The following is a 17,302-nucleotide window of genomic DNA, read 5'->3' as shown; positions in this document are numbered from 1 at the left end:
CATGAGAGATACACACAGAGTGAGGCAGAGACATAGGCAAAGGGAGAAGCAGGTCCATGTAGGGAGACTGACATGGGACTCCAGGATCATGTGCTGAGCCAAAGGCAGATGCTTAACTGCTGAGCCACCCAGGGTCCCACATCCTCGTTTTTCAATAATTTTTTTTTTAATAATTTATAAACAAAGAAGAGGCTTCTTGTTTTCAAAACCTAGTTAATTCAATAAAGAAATTTCTTTTTTTTTTTTTTAAAGATTTTATTTATTTATTCATGAGAGACACAGAGAAAGAGCCAGAGAGAAGCAGGCTCCATGAAGGGAGCCTGATGCGGGACCCGATCCCAGGACTCCAGGATCACACCTGAAGCCGGAAGCAGATGCTCAACTGCTGAGCCATCCAGGCATCCCACAATAAAGAAATTTCAACTTACTTTGAGAAAGCCTTACTGATCAACTCATCTACCTGAAAAAGGCTTAAACCCTACATTGTTTATTTTGTTCAATTTGGAAGATACTCTGTAGTTGAGGAAATGGTGTTCTGTACTTCTCATGCCATTACATACATATTTTAAAAAGATTTTTTTAAAAAAGATTTTACTTATTTATTCATGAGAGACACAGAGGGAGAGAGACAGAGAGAGAAGCAGGCTCCATGCAGGGAGCCTGATGCGGGACTCAATCCAAGGACTCTGGGATCACGCCCTGAGCCAAAGGCAGGCATTCAACCACTGAGCCACCCAGGTGTCCCTAAAAAGATTTTATTTATTTACTTGACAGAGAGACAGAGCATGAGCAGGGGGAGTGGCAGAGGGAGAAGCAGGTTCCCCACTGAGCAGGGAGCCAGACATGATCCCAGGACCCTGAGATGATGATTTGAGCCAAAGGCAGACACCTAACCGACTGAACCACTCAGGCACCCCACTCACACCACTATATTAATGCAGACTGTCCTCCTGGTTAAACTGCAGCTACTGAAGGATATTAGCTATCTTTATTACTGCTGAATCCTTGCCAAAGTGTTTACTATATCATTCTAAACACAGCAGAGACAAAATGGACACTTAACAGAAGCTTGAAGAATGATTTTGTGGGTCATGATTCTTTAAACATTTATATCCATGAAGATTAGACAACTGTGAAAAACTAAGAATCCAGCATAATGTCAGTGGGTATTATTTTGAAAGCACTTTGTGTAGGGATTCCTGGGTGGATCAGTGGTTGAGCACCTTCCTTTGGCTCAGGTCATGATCCCAGGGTCCTGGGATCAAGTCCCACATCAGGCTCTCTACAGGAAGCCACCTTCTCCCTCTGCCTATGTCTCTGCCTCTCTGTGTCTCTCATGAATAAATAAATAAAGCTTAAAAAAAAAAAGCACTTTCTGTAGAAAGGAAAGTTTTCTTTTTTTTCTTTTCTTTTCTTTTCTTTTCTTTTCTTTTTTTCTTTTCTTTCTTTTAATATTTTATTTATTTGACAGAGAGAGCACACAAGCAGGGAGAGTGGCAGGGAGAGGGAAAAGCAGGCTCCCTGCTGAGCAAGGAAACTGATGTGGGATTGAACCCCAGGATCATGACCTGAGCCAAAGGCAGAAGAAGCTCAACTGACTAAACCACGCAGATGCCTCAAAAGTTCTGTTTCTAATGAAAGGTTCATGTGAGGCTTTTGAAAAACTTCTTACATGAATACAAAACAAGTTCCACTGGACCTTTAAAAATTTTTTTTTAAAAAGATTTATTTATTTATTTATTCATGATAGACATAGAGAGAGAGAGAGGCAGAGACACAGGCAGAGGGAGAAGCAGGCTTCATGCTGGGAGCCTGACACGGGACTCAATCCCGGGACTCCAGGATCGCGCCCTGGGCCAAAGGCAGGTGCTAAACCGCTGAGCCACCCAGGGATCTCCCTAAAAAAAATTTTAAACTGAATCTAAATCTCATCTTATCCTTATAATATGATGAGGAAGCTAATATTTCTACTTTCTTGAAAAGAAAACCAAGGACCAGAGAACTCAGGTTCATGTTCAAATAATTTAAGCTTAAGCCATTATCCTTCTCCATTTTAGAGATAATACGCTATAATAAGAGATGAAAAATAGGGAAGAAGTGAGAAGAGTAAAAAAATCTCACTCCAGTAAAAATTATTCATTAGATGTCTTTGGCTTTATTCATTCTCCACAAAAACTGTCTGTAGGCTCCCCCAAAACCAAATGCTCATCTCGGTTACAATTTATGCAAATACCACTCTCCCCACCCAAATTGTTAACCCTATTCATTCTTTAATAATCAAATATAAAGACTTCCTTAAAATGAGCAAACCCATTTTCACATTTCTACCACAAAAATAAAAACAAAAATTTTTAGCCTAAAAATACTAAATAATTTAGTATTCCATCAGTAAAGTAGTTCTGCTTATCCTCAAAACATTGCAGGTTCCCATGAAGTTCAGATACACTGAAATTAATACTTTCTCTCTCCAGGGAAAGGAGATTTATATGGTTGGGGCTAATCTGTTCCATGCTGTAATTACATCCTAACATGAGAAATGGGGCCACACACCACATAATTATACCTCAATATCCCTCTGGAAATCAAACAGGTCAATTCGCTGCCAGTTACTGCCATCCAGAGCCAGAACATTCCAGGCCTGTTTTGAAGAAAAAGAGACAAAATGAGCAGTCACTCAAGGGAGAAACCCAGCACTATTCAAGTTTACAATTCAAACTAAAGATTAAAATAGACTAAAAAATTTCTCAGCTCCCCGCCATTAACTCCCAAAAGGTCTGCTTTGTTTCTGATTCATACTTTATCCAATTAGATTATCTTATAAATTAGTGGATACAGAAACAAGCAGCTGGGGGGCGGGGTTGGGAAAGGACAGGTTGTGTGAAGCATCCTAGCCAGAAACTCCTTTTTAACTGGAAGATTTAGTTTCTAATCTCCAAATAAGATACTTCTGCTGATGAAAAACAAGTCTCTTACTCCATCGTTCAACTAGGAGCAAGATGAGGTGAAACCACAGAAAGAGTAAAGTACTCTAAATATTGCTATGTTCAGTACACATATTTGCTATCCATAGCATCACCTGGTCAGACTTGACACTGATATGCTGACCTGGGACTTATAAAAGAAACTCATTTCTCCACATACACAACAGAATCTTATTGCTCTTTTCAGTTACCAATTTGCTCACTGAGGCATGTTTTTCAATTGGTCATCTCTCCCTCTAACTAAATTCAGCGGAAATTTTACAACAGTGAACGTTTAAGACTTCTCACACATTTCTTCCTTCAGTTAAGCTAAAGAGAGCCAAGAATTTCAACTTTTCAGGATTAGAAAAAATGACTCCTATAAGTCTTTAATTTGTTATATATCATATTTTAATGATAAAGCCTGTAAAAGTTTTCCCTATTAAAGTGTAAACAAAAGTCTTATTGTAGAGGTACAAACTTAGAATATTATTTCTTACTACAACATATCAAAATGGAGCCAAGACTGAGATACTAAAAAGGAAACTGTGGATACATTCATAAGCCCCAGGGTAAGTATCACACAGCCAGAAACAGATCAGGGGTATGAGGGTAAATATAGTTATCATTCTGGAAATCTTTAAGGTTTTCTCAAGAGCTCAATGTTGCTTTTCTTTCTATGGTCCTAATGGTTCCTTAAATGGCTAGCTGTGGGAGATAAAACTTTCAAAGATTATATGTTTACTAGATTCTTAGGCTAAGTATACTTCTGGTTTGATTTGATATTTTTCATTTCCTTACTTTCCCCCATAAGGAGAAAACACACACCAAACTAAGACTAAAGTTAGGAATGACAGGTTCCTTTCTGGAGTTTTTTTTTTTTTTTTTTTTTTTTTAAAGCTAATTCATTACATATTTCAAATACAGAGAACAATAGCATAACTATTGATGTACTAATTCTCCAGATTTAATGAAAATTGGTGTTGTGCTCTCCTTTAAGTTAAAATACTAATGGGGAAAAAATATTAATGGGGAAGAGGAACTTGAAGTGAAAACAAGTAAAATTCACTAAAATCAACATCCATGAGATGAGACTGCACCTAAACAAACAGATTTAGACACTAGTCTGGGCATTTTGTTTCTCAATGAAGACCTCAGCTTCATGTGGCAATATAAAGGAAACCCTATTCATTTGTACCAGCCATGTCTACAGCAACCTTTCATGTACAAGGGTCAGAAAGTCATGAAGAGAAATCATCAAAATACTACTGATGGTTTCCAAAGTAGCTGATATACTGATTTGGTATGGCTGTGGGATGCAGAAATTATGTTAAAGTTAGTAAGACACAGTGAATTTTCTACGGCATGTTTTGTGGGGTTTTTTTTTTTTAGAGAAGTAGTGTTGGTTATTTGAAACCTGGACACACCTACAAAGATAAATACAATATGGTATAACCATGTTACAGATCCAGCACTTAGGACTGTATCTCATATACAGCAGCTTTTCAATAAATATTTCTTAAATGAACAAGCAAAAAACCATTTTTAAGTTTATTAAAAAATGATTACATGTGCTCATTCACTGTAAGTAAATCATTATATATCTGTATTACAAAAGAGAGTAGGAATGGTTCATAAGGCACTTTTCTCACAACACAGAACCCATTCTTCATATTAGTGGCAGTCAATAAGTTTATGATGCTCCAGTTTTGTCACAATGTCAACTGACAAAAATAGATAATAAAAGTGAAATTAAAAACTGACTTTGAGAATGGAATTTGGTTTGTCCTATAATTTTTAAGTAAATTATATTCTAGCTATTACATTTTGAAGAAAGCAATATGGGGAAATAACAGAATTAGAGCCTTCAGCCTTTTGTGTGTAGGTGCATATAAAATGAACTAGGAAAACATAATGAACACTATTTTATTACAATTCTGAGTAGAGTCTACCCTTTGATTTTAATACTTATTCCTTGAAAATGTTTCTTCTGTTAGCATTATACAAATAGTTAAGATTTCCAAAAAAAATTAGAGACAGTATATATTATAGAATCCCACTGTAGAATTGCATGGGTTTGGGAATGTCATGCACAAAATACCATCTTCTGAAATGTAACATACAACTAACATCTGAAGTAAATGGTTTGCCTCCCACAGAGGCATAGCAGCATCATCAGCATCAGGAAGGGGTCCCCCTATAATCATCTCAACCATTCTTACCCTGGAGACCTGAGCACAGCGACACAAAGTAACAACATCCAGAAAAGAAAATATCCTAAAAGAGAGGGAGACAAACTTGATTATATAAGATACTTTCTCTTGATTTTTACCTATAAATAACTGTGTTAATACATGCATAAAAAGGGAGACATTCTTTTAAACAAACACAAAAAGCTGGAGCAACTTACAACATAAACACGGCTCATATAAAGCATCGAGGGAAAAAGTAATCTTATTTGAAAATGTATGTGCCTGCTTCGGCAGCGCATATACTAAAATTACTTGAAAATGTACATATAAGTACCAAACAAGTTCAATTACTTACATCAAGGGATAATAAAATACTTCTCATTGATACAATTTGTTAAAAGTAAAAAAACAACTTTCAGATTTCTGGTAATCAAAAGAAGACTAGGAGAGGGATAACTATAAAGAATTTTACAGGGGCCCCTGGGTGGCTCAGTTGGTTAAGCATCAGATCATGATGGGATCAAGCCCGGAGTCTCCCTGCTCAGCGGGGAAGCCTGCTTCACTCTCTCCCTCTGCTTGCAGCTCTGCCTACTTGTGCACACGCTCTCTCTGTAAATAAATAAATAATCTTACAGGATTTTACAGCTATGAAGAAAAAAATTAAATAAATAATATAATAATACCTAAAAATTAGTAACTGTTAAATCTTTACATATTTAATTCTAATTTAGGAAATTATAAAAACTCATCTAATCACTGCTGGGAAATACTGCCTAGAATTTTTCTCAGTCTTATAGAAGTGTTTATTTTGTTTTTTGTTTTTATTTTTTTTATTTTTTTTAAATTTATTTATGATAGTCATACAGAGAGAGAGAGAAAGGCAGAGACACAGGCAGAGGGAGAAGCAGGCTCCATGCACCGGGAGCCCGACGTGGGATTCGATCCCGGGTCTCCAGGATCGCGCCCTGGGCCAAAGGCAGGCGCCAAACCGCTGCGCCACCCAGGGATCCCAGAAGTGTTTATTTTGAAGCATTGTTATTTGAAATAATTGATTTGCTTAAAGCATGATAACTCTCTACACTTAAGCCACCTGTAAAAAAAAGGTCACTTCTGTTTAAAGCCCTTTTTACTTATGAGCACCCTTTAAAGGTCATTTTGATCTGAATAATAAGCTAAACTCTTCTGCAAGTGTCAACAAGTGTGATATAGCATGTGATTCAAAGATTTAAGTAAATTAAAGTTAATTTTGCCTTAAGAATTTTATAAACTCTGGGATGCCTGGGTGGCTCAGTGGTTGAGCATTTGCCTTTGGCTCAGGGTGTGATCCCGGATTCCAGGGATCGAGTCCCACATCAGGCTCCTTGCATGCAGCCTGCTTCTCCTCCCTCTGCCTGTGTCTCTGCCTCTCTTTTTGGGTCTCTCATAACTAACTAAATAAATCAATAGAATTTTATAAATTCTTTGAGATTGGGCAGCCTGGAGCTCCGCGGTTTAGCGCCATCTTCAGCCTGGGGCCTGATCCTAGAGACCTGGGATCGAGTCCCATGTCGGGCTCCCTGCATGGAGCCTGCTTCTCCCTCTGCCTGTGTCTCTGCCTCTCTCTCTCTCATGAATAAATAAAATCTTAAAAAAAAAATTCCTTGAGATAACTGGAGATACCTAGCATGTTACAAAATGGAGGTCAGAAATCTCTCCCTCCCCCTCTGCTTCTCAACCTCCTCATGCTCACTCTCTCTTGCTCTCTCTCTCTCTCTCTCTCTCTCTAAAACAAATAAATAGTATCTTGGGGCGCCTGGGTGGTGCAGTCAGTTAAGTGGCCAACTCTGGTTTTGGCTCAGGTCATGGGATCCGGCTCACCTTGGACTCCACGTTCAGTAAGAAGTCCACTTGAGAGTCTCTCTCCTCTACCCCTTCATGCTTTCCCTCTAAAATAAATAAATCTTTAAAATAAGTAAATAAAATCTTTAAAATAAAAAATATTCCACTGTATCTGTATATATTTTGTACATGTGTCCATAGAGGGAAACGCCGGATGCCTTTCATGTTCCCATGGGGTGGCCCTGCTAACCACCCTGATAACTGTTTTTTATAGAATAAATCTCCCATCTTCTTCAATATAGATTACTAACCACTCCCAAATAAATATAGATATCCCCAACTTAGGTACCTCAATTCCTAAAACAAAACATTTTGAAAAACAATTCAAAAAAACATTTTTCTAATGCAACAAACATTTCTGAGTTGCTGAAATGCCCTTGCTTATTCCTCTCATCAGCTATGTAAGTACCTTTAGGTGGAGTTTCATAATCTAAAGATCCTGTTTCTGCAAATTCATCACTAATCCCTGAGTAATTTGTATAAATATAGTATTACACCTCTGACATAGGTGAGCAGCTTTATAGGTGAAACAGCAGGCTGGAAGCCAAATGCAGACCTAGGAGACTCTGAAGCGCACATCTCAGTAATCCTAATTCCATTCTTAGAATGTACTGACTGGGGTTCTGAATATCAAGATCCCAAATGAGTTAGGTTTTCACCCGGATTTTGACATTACAGTACATTAAAATGAGAGAAAGACAGAAGTCACAAATAGTCACTATGCTTCTGTGTATTCAAGTAAAAAGAGCTTGGTCTCTCCAGTCCTGATTTGGCTCCCCAGTAAGAAAAATGATAAGCCTCAGTGCTGAAGTCCCTTCTACCACTCCATAGTAGTCCATCTAAATGTCTGCTATTATTTTGTAAACTTTGACTTCTACTTAAGAGAAAAGAAAAGCCTAATATAAGAATTGGTGGGATAAGCTGCCAGGGCTTTAGCCAGAGTGATGGTTTTTTTATGTTGGACTGGGAGGCTCACAATGAGCATTTATTCTTCCAAATATCATAATCTTAAATTAAAAAAATCAATACATGTATAAATGTATATCTATAGCATTTATATAATAAGTCAACATAATAAACTACATTATGGGATGCCTGAGTGGCTCAGCAGTTGGGCATCTGCTTGATCTCGGGATCAAGTCCCACACCGGGCTCCTTTTGGGGAGCCTGCTTCTCCCTCTGTCTGTGTCTCTGCCTCTCTGTGTGTCTCTCATGAATAAATAAAATCTTAAAAAAGAACAAAACTACATTATACTGAGCACCTTCCTGCTTTTCAACTTCAGTCTAAGTACCTGAGATCATGCTGGTGGTGGTCCTTTTCTCTACATTATAACCCTTTACAGAATTCCTCTTAACATACCCATGTCTATAACCAGAATGGTTAAGTGATGCATGATAACAACACTTCTTGTGGTGGGCATTTGGTAATATGTGCAATTGTCAAATCACTGTTATATTTTTTAAAAAAGATTTTATTTATTCATGAGAGACACAAAGAGAGAGGCAGAGACACAGGCAGAGGAAGGAGAAGTAAGCTCCATGCAAAGAGCCCGATGCGGGACTCGATCCGAGGAATCCAGGATCATGCACTGAGCCAAAGGCAGACGTTTAACTGCTGAGCCACCCTTTTTCTTTTTTTAAAAGTAGGCTCCATGTCCACTGTAGGGCTCCAACTCTTAACCCTGAGATACAGAGTTGCATGTTCTACCAACTGAGCCAGTCAGGCACCCGGCCCTGATAACCAGAATGGTTAAGATCAAAGAGACAAAACTAAGATGAAATGAAGGGTCTGCTATTGTCTAATGATCCTCTTGATTGCTTCAATAAGCCTTTCCCTATCTCTTATCAAGAGACTATTAAAAAACTGGACTGGCTTTAGATTGCCCAAGTTTAAGCAAAATAGACCTTGCCTTCCCCACCCTTGATAAAGAAAACCTGGAAGAGGGGATCCCTGGGTGGCTCAGCAGTTTGGCACCTGCCTTTGGCCAGGGGTGCAATCCTGGAGTCCCGGGATTCAAGTCCCACATTGGGCTCCCTGCATGGAGCCTGCTTCTCCCTCTGCCTCTCTCTCTCTCTCTGTGTGTGTCTGTGTGTGTGTCTATCATAAATAAATAAATAAATGTTAAAAAAAAAAAAAAAAAAGAAAACCTGGAAGAAAAAGACACTGAGACATTATGTGGAAGAAAATAGGGTCTAATCATATGTAAAACTCATTGCTGTACAAAAAAAGAAAACAAACAAACAAACCCAAAACCTTAATACTAAATCCCTGGAGGAGAAAACGGGGGCTGGCTGTTCAAATCAATACTGAAAGTAAATTTTAGGATATGGTTACCTACAGTATGTTTCTCTAAAAAGCCAACTTTCTTTGGCTACAGTCTTATGACAAATATACCAAACCTTCTTGAACAACACCTAATAAAATTCTTATTTAAAAAGTTAGGGCAGCCCGGGTGGCTCAGTGGTTTAGTGCCACCTTCAGCTCAGGGTGTGATCCTGGGGACCCGGGATCAAGTCCCATGTCAGGCTCCCTGCATGGAGCCTGCTTCTCCCTCTGCCTGTGTCTCTGCCTCTCTCTCTCTCTCTCTCTGTCTCTCTCATGAATAAATAAAATCTTTAAATAAATAAAATAAAATAAAATAAAATAAAATAAAATAAAAAGTTAAAAAGCATAGGGGCACCTGGGTGGCTCAGTCAGTTCAGCGTCTGGCTCTTGATTTCAGCTCAGGTCATGATCTCAGGGTTGTGAGATCGAGCCCTGTGTTGGGCTCCACATTGGGCATGGAGCCTGCTTAAGATTCTCTCTCCCTCTGCACCCTCTTCCCTCTCTTAAAAAAAGAAGAAGAAGAAGTTAGAAAGCATACAATAGTAATGGAGAGGTTTTAACTGGATAATTCTATTCATATAATGGGGAATACCTATATCTATAGGTATAACTTTTTTGGAGTACTTTGACAGTGTCCATTAAAATAAAAGACATATATTACAACCTGTAGAAGCAAAAGGAATAAAACTGGTTTATAGAATGTTCACGGCAGCATTATTTGAAATAATGAAAAGCTAGAAAAAAAGCCTTAATATAAATAAAAATGCTTAAATTATGGTACAGTCAATGAACTACTGTACATAGCTGCCTTTTGAAAGAATGGGGTACATGAACTGACCTAAAAAGAAGTCAATGATTATTAAATGACAGAAACAAAAACAAGTTGTAGGAAAGTATTTATACCATGTTTTCATTTTTGAAAAATATAAAATATGGATAAATGAAGATGCACATTTAAGTATTATACATATAATGTATCTAGATATAAGTGGATACATCTACCTTTGGAGGGGGAGAGGAGGCTTTTTTGTGTGTGTGTGTGTGGGGGGGGATATTGAAAGAACAGGGATTAAAGAAGCCAGCTGTTTACCACTTTGTATTTTTCAAAGTGTTGGGTTAGTGAGTAATTTTTTAAAAAAGATTTTATTTATTCATTCATGAGACACACAGAAAAAGAGGGGCAGAGACACGGGCAGAGGGAGAGGGAGGGGGAGAAGCAGGCTCCATGCAGGAAGCCCAATGTAGGACTCGATCCCGTTACTCCAGGATCACGCCCTGAACCGAAGACAGATGCTCAACCTCTGAGCCACCCAGGCATCCCAGTAGTTAGCGAGTAATTTGTATTTTATTTGTTAAATAATGTTTAAAGGCCCTGGACAAAGATCTCTGGCCACATGATGTGTTAATAAGGCCTGCTCTGAATTTAAAGTTTTTTTTTGTTTTTTTGTTTTTTTTTTTTAAGATTTATTCATTCATGAGAGACACAGAGAGAAGCAGAGACACAGGCAGAGGGAGAAGCAGGCTCCCTGCAGGGAGCCCAATGTGGGACTCAATCCTGGGACCCCAGAATCACGCCCTGAGCAGAAGGCAGACGCTTAACCACTGAGCCACCCAGGCATCCCTTAAAGTTCTTTTTAAAAAAAATGTTTTATTTATTTGAGAAAGAGAACACGAGGGCAGCCCCAGTGGTGCAGCGGTTTAGAGCCACCTGCAGCCCGGGGTGTGATCCTGGGGACCCGGGATTGAGTCCCATGTCAGGCTCCCTGCATGGGGCCTGCTTCTCCCTCTGCCTGTGTCTCTGCCTCTCTCTCTCTCTATGAATAAATAAATAAAATCTTAAAAAAAAAAAAAAAAGAGAAAGAGAACACGAGAGAGAATACAAGCAGGGGAAGCAGCAGAGGGAAAGGGAGAGGGAGAGGGAGAAGCAGGGGGCTGGATCCCAGGACCCTGGGCTTATAACTCGAGCCAAAGGCAGATGCTTAACCAACAGAGCCACTCAGGGGCCCCTGAACTTGGGGGTTCTGATACTTGTCTACTGTCTGGCAGAAACTACACCACATTTTCATTTTTTAAAAATATATTTTATTTATTCATGAGAGACACAGAGAGAGAGGCAGAGTCACAGGCAGAGGAAGAAGAAGGCTCCATGCAGGGAGCCCGATGTGGGACTCAATCCCGGATTCTGGGATCACGCCCTGAGCCGAAGGCAGACGCTCACCGCTGAGCCACCCAGGCATCCCATACACATTTTCAAAATTAAAAACTTCTTATTTCTCACAAGAGACTATTAGTTACAGGAATTGTTCATTAAAACTGCATGCTAGTGTCTTTACTATCAAACTATACATGCAGGTTTACCAGGCCCCTGTTTTAAGTGATAGGACTTCAGGGATAATTATAACATTATGGTTATTACCCATTGTCTTGTGGAGAATTCTGCTAAAAGCAATGTACGTTGCTTGTAGCTATCATGGATAAGATTTTTGACTCTTTAGACAAGAATCTGTTGTAGATTAAATTTTAGGAGCTCACTATACATACTTGGTTATTAATGTGAACATAAGGACCATAGCTTCACATTAGAAATGAATCAGAGCTGGCAGATATCACCACGAGATCAGATCATCTTCAGAATCTTAAATTAGGGCTGTGCTTTTTGGCCTCCTTTTTAACCTGAATCTCAATGCAAAACTGCTCTTAAATAAACCAGATGCACAGTCCTGGCCATGAAGAATAGAAAAATAAGTATCCTGTGTGTTTTTTAAATAATTGATTGTTACAAATCTGGACACATGAGACAATTGGTCTTTTATCCAGCTACTCACAGTTAACTATTTAAACAAGAGTATATTGATCAGAAATTTATGCAAATCTAATCTACTCATATGTGGTAACCCCATGTAGCTGACTAAATCATTTAGTTCCTCAGGTGTACAAGTAACAACTACTTCATTATTAACTAGACCAAGTTGACAAGGAAGTTCTGTCTCTCTAAATGAGAAGCTCTATAGGAATGTTAATGAGGGGTTACTATGTTGAGCAACTGTCAATACCACCTTCTATGAACACTTTCTAGACAAAAATCACCTTAGCTATCCTCTGTGGTACAGAATTTTAAGCAATTCATTAACCATTTGTTGACATGCTGGAAAAAGTATATAATATCCTCTTGAGGAAATAAAACTCAATGCAAAAGTAAGGTAATGCCTTATTGGGGTGAAGTCATGGTTAGGACTTTTATTTTCCATCAAAGGATGGTAAATCTACTTGTTTACCCGAAGTACAGGAACAACCATAAATCCACAACTAAGGATATTTTGACTCCAGGATCTCATAAGAAATATAATCCTTGTACTATCCTAATCTTATGAAAATTCCATATAATAGAAGTGATATTTATAGGAGACTATGTGAATGGCATTCATGATTCCTTTAAGTATGCTATATTCTATCTGTGGTTGGCACTGTAACTAACTCTCCAATATCCCTTCAGCCCATTTTATTAGTCTAAACCTATCTCAGTGATTAGTTCAGGCCTAAAGACAACTTGGGCTAATGAGATCTGAGAAAGGGCTTTATTGGAATATAAATGCCTATCTCTCCCCTCAGAGTGAACAAAGACACATGTTGATCCAACACTGCTGGCATCCATCCTGTGCCCATAAAGAAAAGAGCTTTTAGGACCAAGCTGATGCTATTCCTAGCAGAACAGACAGAAAATTGTTGATAACACTGTGGATCCTCTAAGTCAATTAACCTTAGGATGCAGGCAGCCTAATTTTGTACTTCCTTTTTTATGAAATAACTTCCCTTACTGTTTAAGCTCATCTCAGAATTTCTATTACCTGCAGCCAAAAGCAGCCTTGAATCAACTGGACTGTCAGAAGCATGCATTCATTTTTCCACGTTATTATTTTGTTTTTAACTATTACAAAGGTAATACAAGACGTGACCATATGAAATCTGAGATTGAATTTGCTATAGAACTTATCCACCAAATCTAAGCAGACTCTCATTGGAGAAATTTCTCTTAGAAAGTAGTGCTAGGGGGATCCCTGGGTGGCGCAGCAGTTTAGCACCTGCCTTTGGCCCAGGGCGCGATCCTGGAGACCTGGATCGAATCCCACGTCAGGCTCCTGGTGCATGGAGCCTGCTTCTCCCTCTGCCTATGTCTCTGCCTCTCTCTCTCTGTCTCTGTGTGTGACTACCATAAAAATAAATAAATAAATAAATAAATAAATAGAAAGTAGTGCTAGAAAGAGCTCTGATTTTACGGTATAATATACGTATTTCTCCTTTTCTGTTTAGAATATTATTTTGTTTATGCCACCAAGAAATTTAAAGCTAAATGTGAAACCCTTCTAAAGCAATTATGTAAGGTCTTACAAGGGTACATGTGTTTCCTTTCTGGCTTTGGTTTTCTACTTTAAAAAATATTTGTCATGGTCCTCATAGTTTATTTGTATTGATTATACTTGCTCCTGAGCCAAGCCGTCTCAAGTACTCTGGAGACAAATTAAATAAATAAAAATAAAATGGGTTCCAGAGTTTATAGTTGACATACTGATATATATATATAAAAGGATATGCATATATATATTAGGATATGCATAAACATTGCTAACTCATAAGACTTCAACTATCTTAATATAGAACATTTAAGCCAAAAGAGAATGCTTGAGTAAAATTATCTGAACATATGGCCAAACCTCAACATCTGTCATACACAGCTCTTTTCTAGAGTTCTTACCACATCAATCACCAGGTAACGACACCAAGTTGGTATCTGACTGAGTCTACTTGGAAACCTGACCCAAAGGTTGCCAATCTGTAGGATGCCCACTAGGCTGTATGTTCTGGTCCCAAAGCTCTTCATTTCAGTGTTTGAGAGGGCTTGTATTTCTTCCTGTTTTATTTCCCACAGGTACCAGTAAATCCAAAAAGAGCTAAATATATATAATTTCTTACTTTTTCATGTGTTTATATATATGACTTTTAAATCATGCTGCTAAGCTTTAGAACTGTATATACAACTGCCTGGATATCCATAGGTACCAAAACTGAACTCATTTTCATTATTTTCTTTCAATTAACCCTGTTCTTCCTATTTTCTTTATCTTAGTGAGTGTTCTGACCATCCACTTGGCAGAAAGTAAAAAATTGGGGCACTATTCTTGCCTCCTTCCCAATACCCTCATTAGTGATCACATCAAATTAATCAGCAAATACACTGTCAATCCCAACTCGTAAAAATCTCTTGATAGAGTCCATTTTCTCTCTAGCCCATCACTATGATGGAGTTTAGGCCATCATTTCCCCCCAGTAAAGATTACTGTAACAACTTTCTATTTGCTGCTCTTGCCTTCAGCATGCATGCATGCATGAATAAATAAATATTTTTTTATTTGATACACTGGGAGAGAACATAAGCAGGGGGAGCGGGAGGGAGAGGGAGAAGCAGACTTCCTATAGAGCAGGGAGCCCAACACGCGGCTTGATTCCAGGACCCTAAGATCATGACCTGAGTTTAACCTAACTTGATGCTTAACTGAATGAGCTACCCAGATGCTCCACAAAAAAAATGCTTTTGTTAAATAAACAAGTATGGAGTCAAATACCTGCTTCTTCAATACCATTTTATCAGAGGTAACCACTAGCAACCTAACGGCTATGAAGAAATCTCTAAAGTGGGGTCATTCTTAACAGAAGACTACAAATCACCCACTTAAGAAGTTACCTATTATTAGTCTACCGTTCATGCTGTCTTTGGGACTGACTGCATCTAAGGAAGAGATGCCAGCATCAAAGAAAATACGCAGGGGTGCCTGAGTGGCTCAGGTTAAGCGGCTGCCTTCGACTCAGGATGTGGTCTCGGGGTCCTGGGATGGAGCTTGGCTTCTCCCTCACCCTCTGCTGTTCCCCCCACTTGTGCTCCCTGCCTCACTTTGTCAAATAATTAAAATGAAAAATTTTTAAAGTCTAAAAAATAAAAGAAAAAAAGAAAATATCCACAAAACCTTTGCTACAATGAGTCACCAAAAGTGGGATATGGCTGAAGAATCACTGAACATACACAGCATAAAATAAAGCAATACACTGTGTTTGTCATATAAGCTGATTTTTTTAAAGCTTTTATTTATTTATTCATGAGAGACACAGAGAGAAAGAGGCAGAGACATAGGCAGAGGGAGAAGCAAGCTCCATGCAGGAAGCCTGATGTGGGACTCGATCCTGGAACTTCGGGATCACGCCCTGAGCCAAAGATAGACGATGCTCAACCGCTGAGCCACCCAGGTGTCCCAAGCTGATTTTTAAAAAAGACTTTATTTATTTATTTATTTGGGAGGGTAGCACAAGTGGGAGGAGGGGCAGAGGGACAAGCAGACTCCCCGCTGAGTGCAGAACTCAATGTGGGGCTCTATCCCAGGACCCTGGAACATGACCTGAACCAAAGTCAGATGCATAACCAACTGAGCAACCCAGGCGCCCCTGAATTTTTATTTTAAATTATATAATAGGGCAGCCCAGGTGTCTCAGCAGTTTAGTGCCGCCTTCATTCCGGGGCATGATCCTGGAGACCTGGGACTGAGTCACACGTCGGGCTCCCTGCATTGGGCCTGCTTCTCCCTCTGTCTCCCTCTCTCTCTCTCTCTCTTTCTCTCTCTGTGTCTCTATGAATAAATAAATAAAATCTTTAAAAAAATAAATTATATAATAAATACTTATTATATAATTGCATATTTTATTACAACTGTATTATTGAGGGGCGCCTGGGTGGCTCAGCGGTTGAGCATCTACCTTCAGCTCAGGATGTGATCCTGGGAGTTCTGGGATGAAGTCCCGCATCAGGCTCCCTCCATGGGGCCTCTTCCTCTGCCTATGTCTCTGCCTCTCTCTTTCTGTGTCTCTCATGAATAAATAAATGAAATCTTTAAAAAAAAAAAGCAACTATTATTGAAATTTTTATTATAAATTGTATTATAAAATTGAAAATATAAAAATTATATACATATTACAGAGGATCCATATTCCATAAAATTTACCTCCTGCGCCTTTAAAAATTTTTTTAAATTTATTTTTATTTATTCCCTAGAGACAGAGAGAGAGGCAGAGATAGGCAGTGGGAGAAGCAGGTTCCCTACAGGGAGCCCAATGTGGGACTCAATCCTAGGACCCCGGGCTCATACCCTAAGCTGAAGGCAGATGCTCAACCACTGAGCCACCCAGGCATCCCAAAATTTACTGTTTTAAAGTACACAATTCAGTGGTTTTTAGTATATCCACAATCACTAATTTCAGATCATTTCATCACTCCCAAAAGAAACCCTATTAGCAGTCACCCATTAGCAGTCACTCCCTATCATCTCTCACCACAGCCCCTGGCAACCCCTATTTCCATGGATCTGTCTATCCTGGATATGTCATGTAAGTGGAATTATACAGTATGTGGCCTTTATGTCTGTCTTCCGTGAAGAAAAACTCTAATAAAACATAAAAATGTAAACCATAACAGAGGGCAGCCAATTACCAAAGAATCAAATAATTTCCCTGAATCTTAGTGAGTCTTTAGGTAAACTACTATAGTACGAATTGTCATTATTTTTTTAAAAAAATTGAAGTATGTCTTAGTGTACTCAGTTTATAGTAACAATAAAGAACATAACCCATTTAAAAACATTTATCTTTTCAATGGCTAAAATTTTGCTGTAATTTGAGGGATATTCAAGATATCCAGGATACATTCTCCACAGCCCTGTAGCTTAGGGTGTATTGCTATGATTTCAATTATAGTCAACCAGCATGTACAAAAGCATTACTTCCATGAAAAAAATTCATTCCAAGTTCAATTTCGTTATTTTTTTCTTAGTATCTCCAATGTATAAGGTATTATATAAAGATTTATAAGAAAACAGTCCCTGCAAAAAAAAAGAAAAAAAAAAAGAAAA

General features: G+C 38.6%; 1 protein-coding gene across 4 annotated transcripts in view; it reads right to left on the bottom strand.

Moving 5' to 3' along the window:
* FBXL20 (F-box and leucine rich repeat protein 20) overlaps positions 1-17,302 on the bottom strand; it is a 109,476-nt gene that overhangs the window by 31,211 nt on the left and 60,963 nt on the right. For all 4 annotated transcript variants that reach the window (XM_025995772.2, XM_025995773.2, XM_072747336.1 and 1 more), the window contains 2 exons: positions 5,183-5,237; positions 2,564-2,638 (listed from right to left, as the gene is read on the bottom strand). In XM_025995772.2, the coding sequence (XP_025851557.1) occupies positions 2,564-2,638; positions 5,183-5,237 (130 nt within the window). The remainder of the gene's footprint in view (positions 1-2,563; positions 2,639-5,182; positions 5,238-17,302) is intronic.

This window comes from Vulpes vulpes, chromosome 2 (genome assembly GCF_048418805.1).
Source record: "Vulpes vulpes isolate BD-2025 chromosome 2, VulVul3, whole genome shotgun sequence".
Taxonomy (NCBI): domain Eukaryota; kingdom Metazoa; phylum Chordata; class Mammalia; order Carnivora; family Canidae; genus Vulpes; species Vulpes vulpes.
The sequence above is the reverse complement of the archived record's forward strand: the minus strand, read 5'-3'. Positions and strand labels throughout refer to the sequence as shown.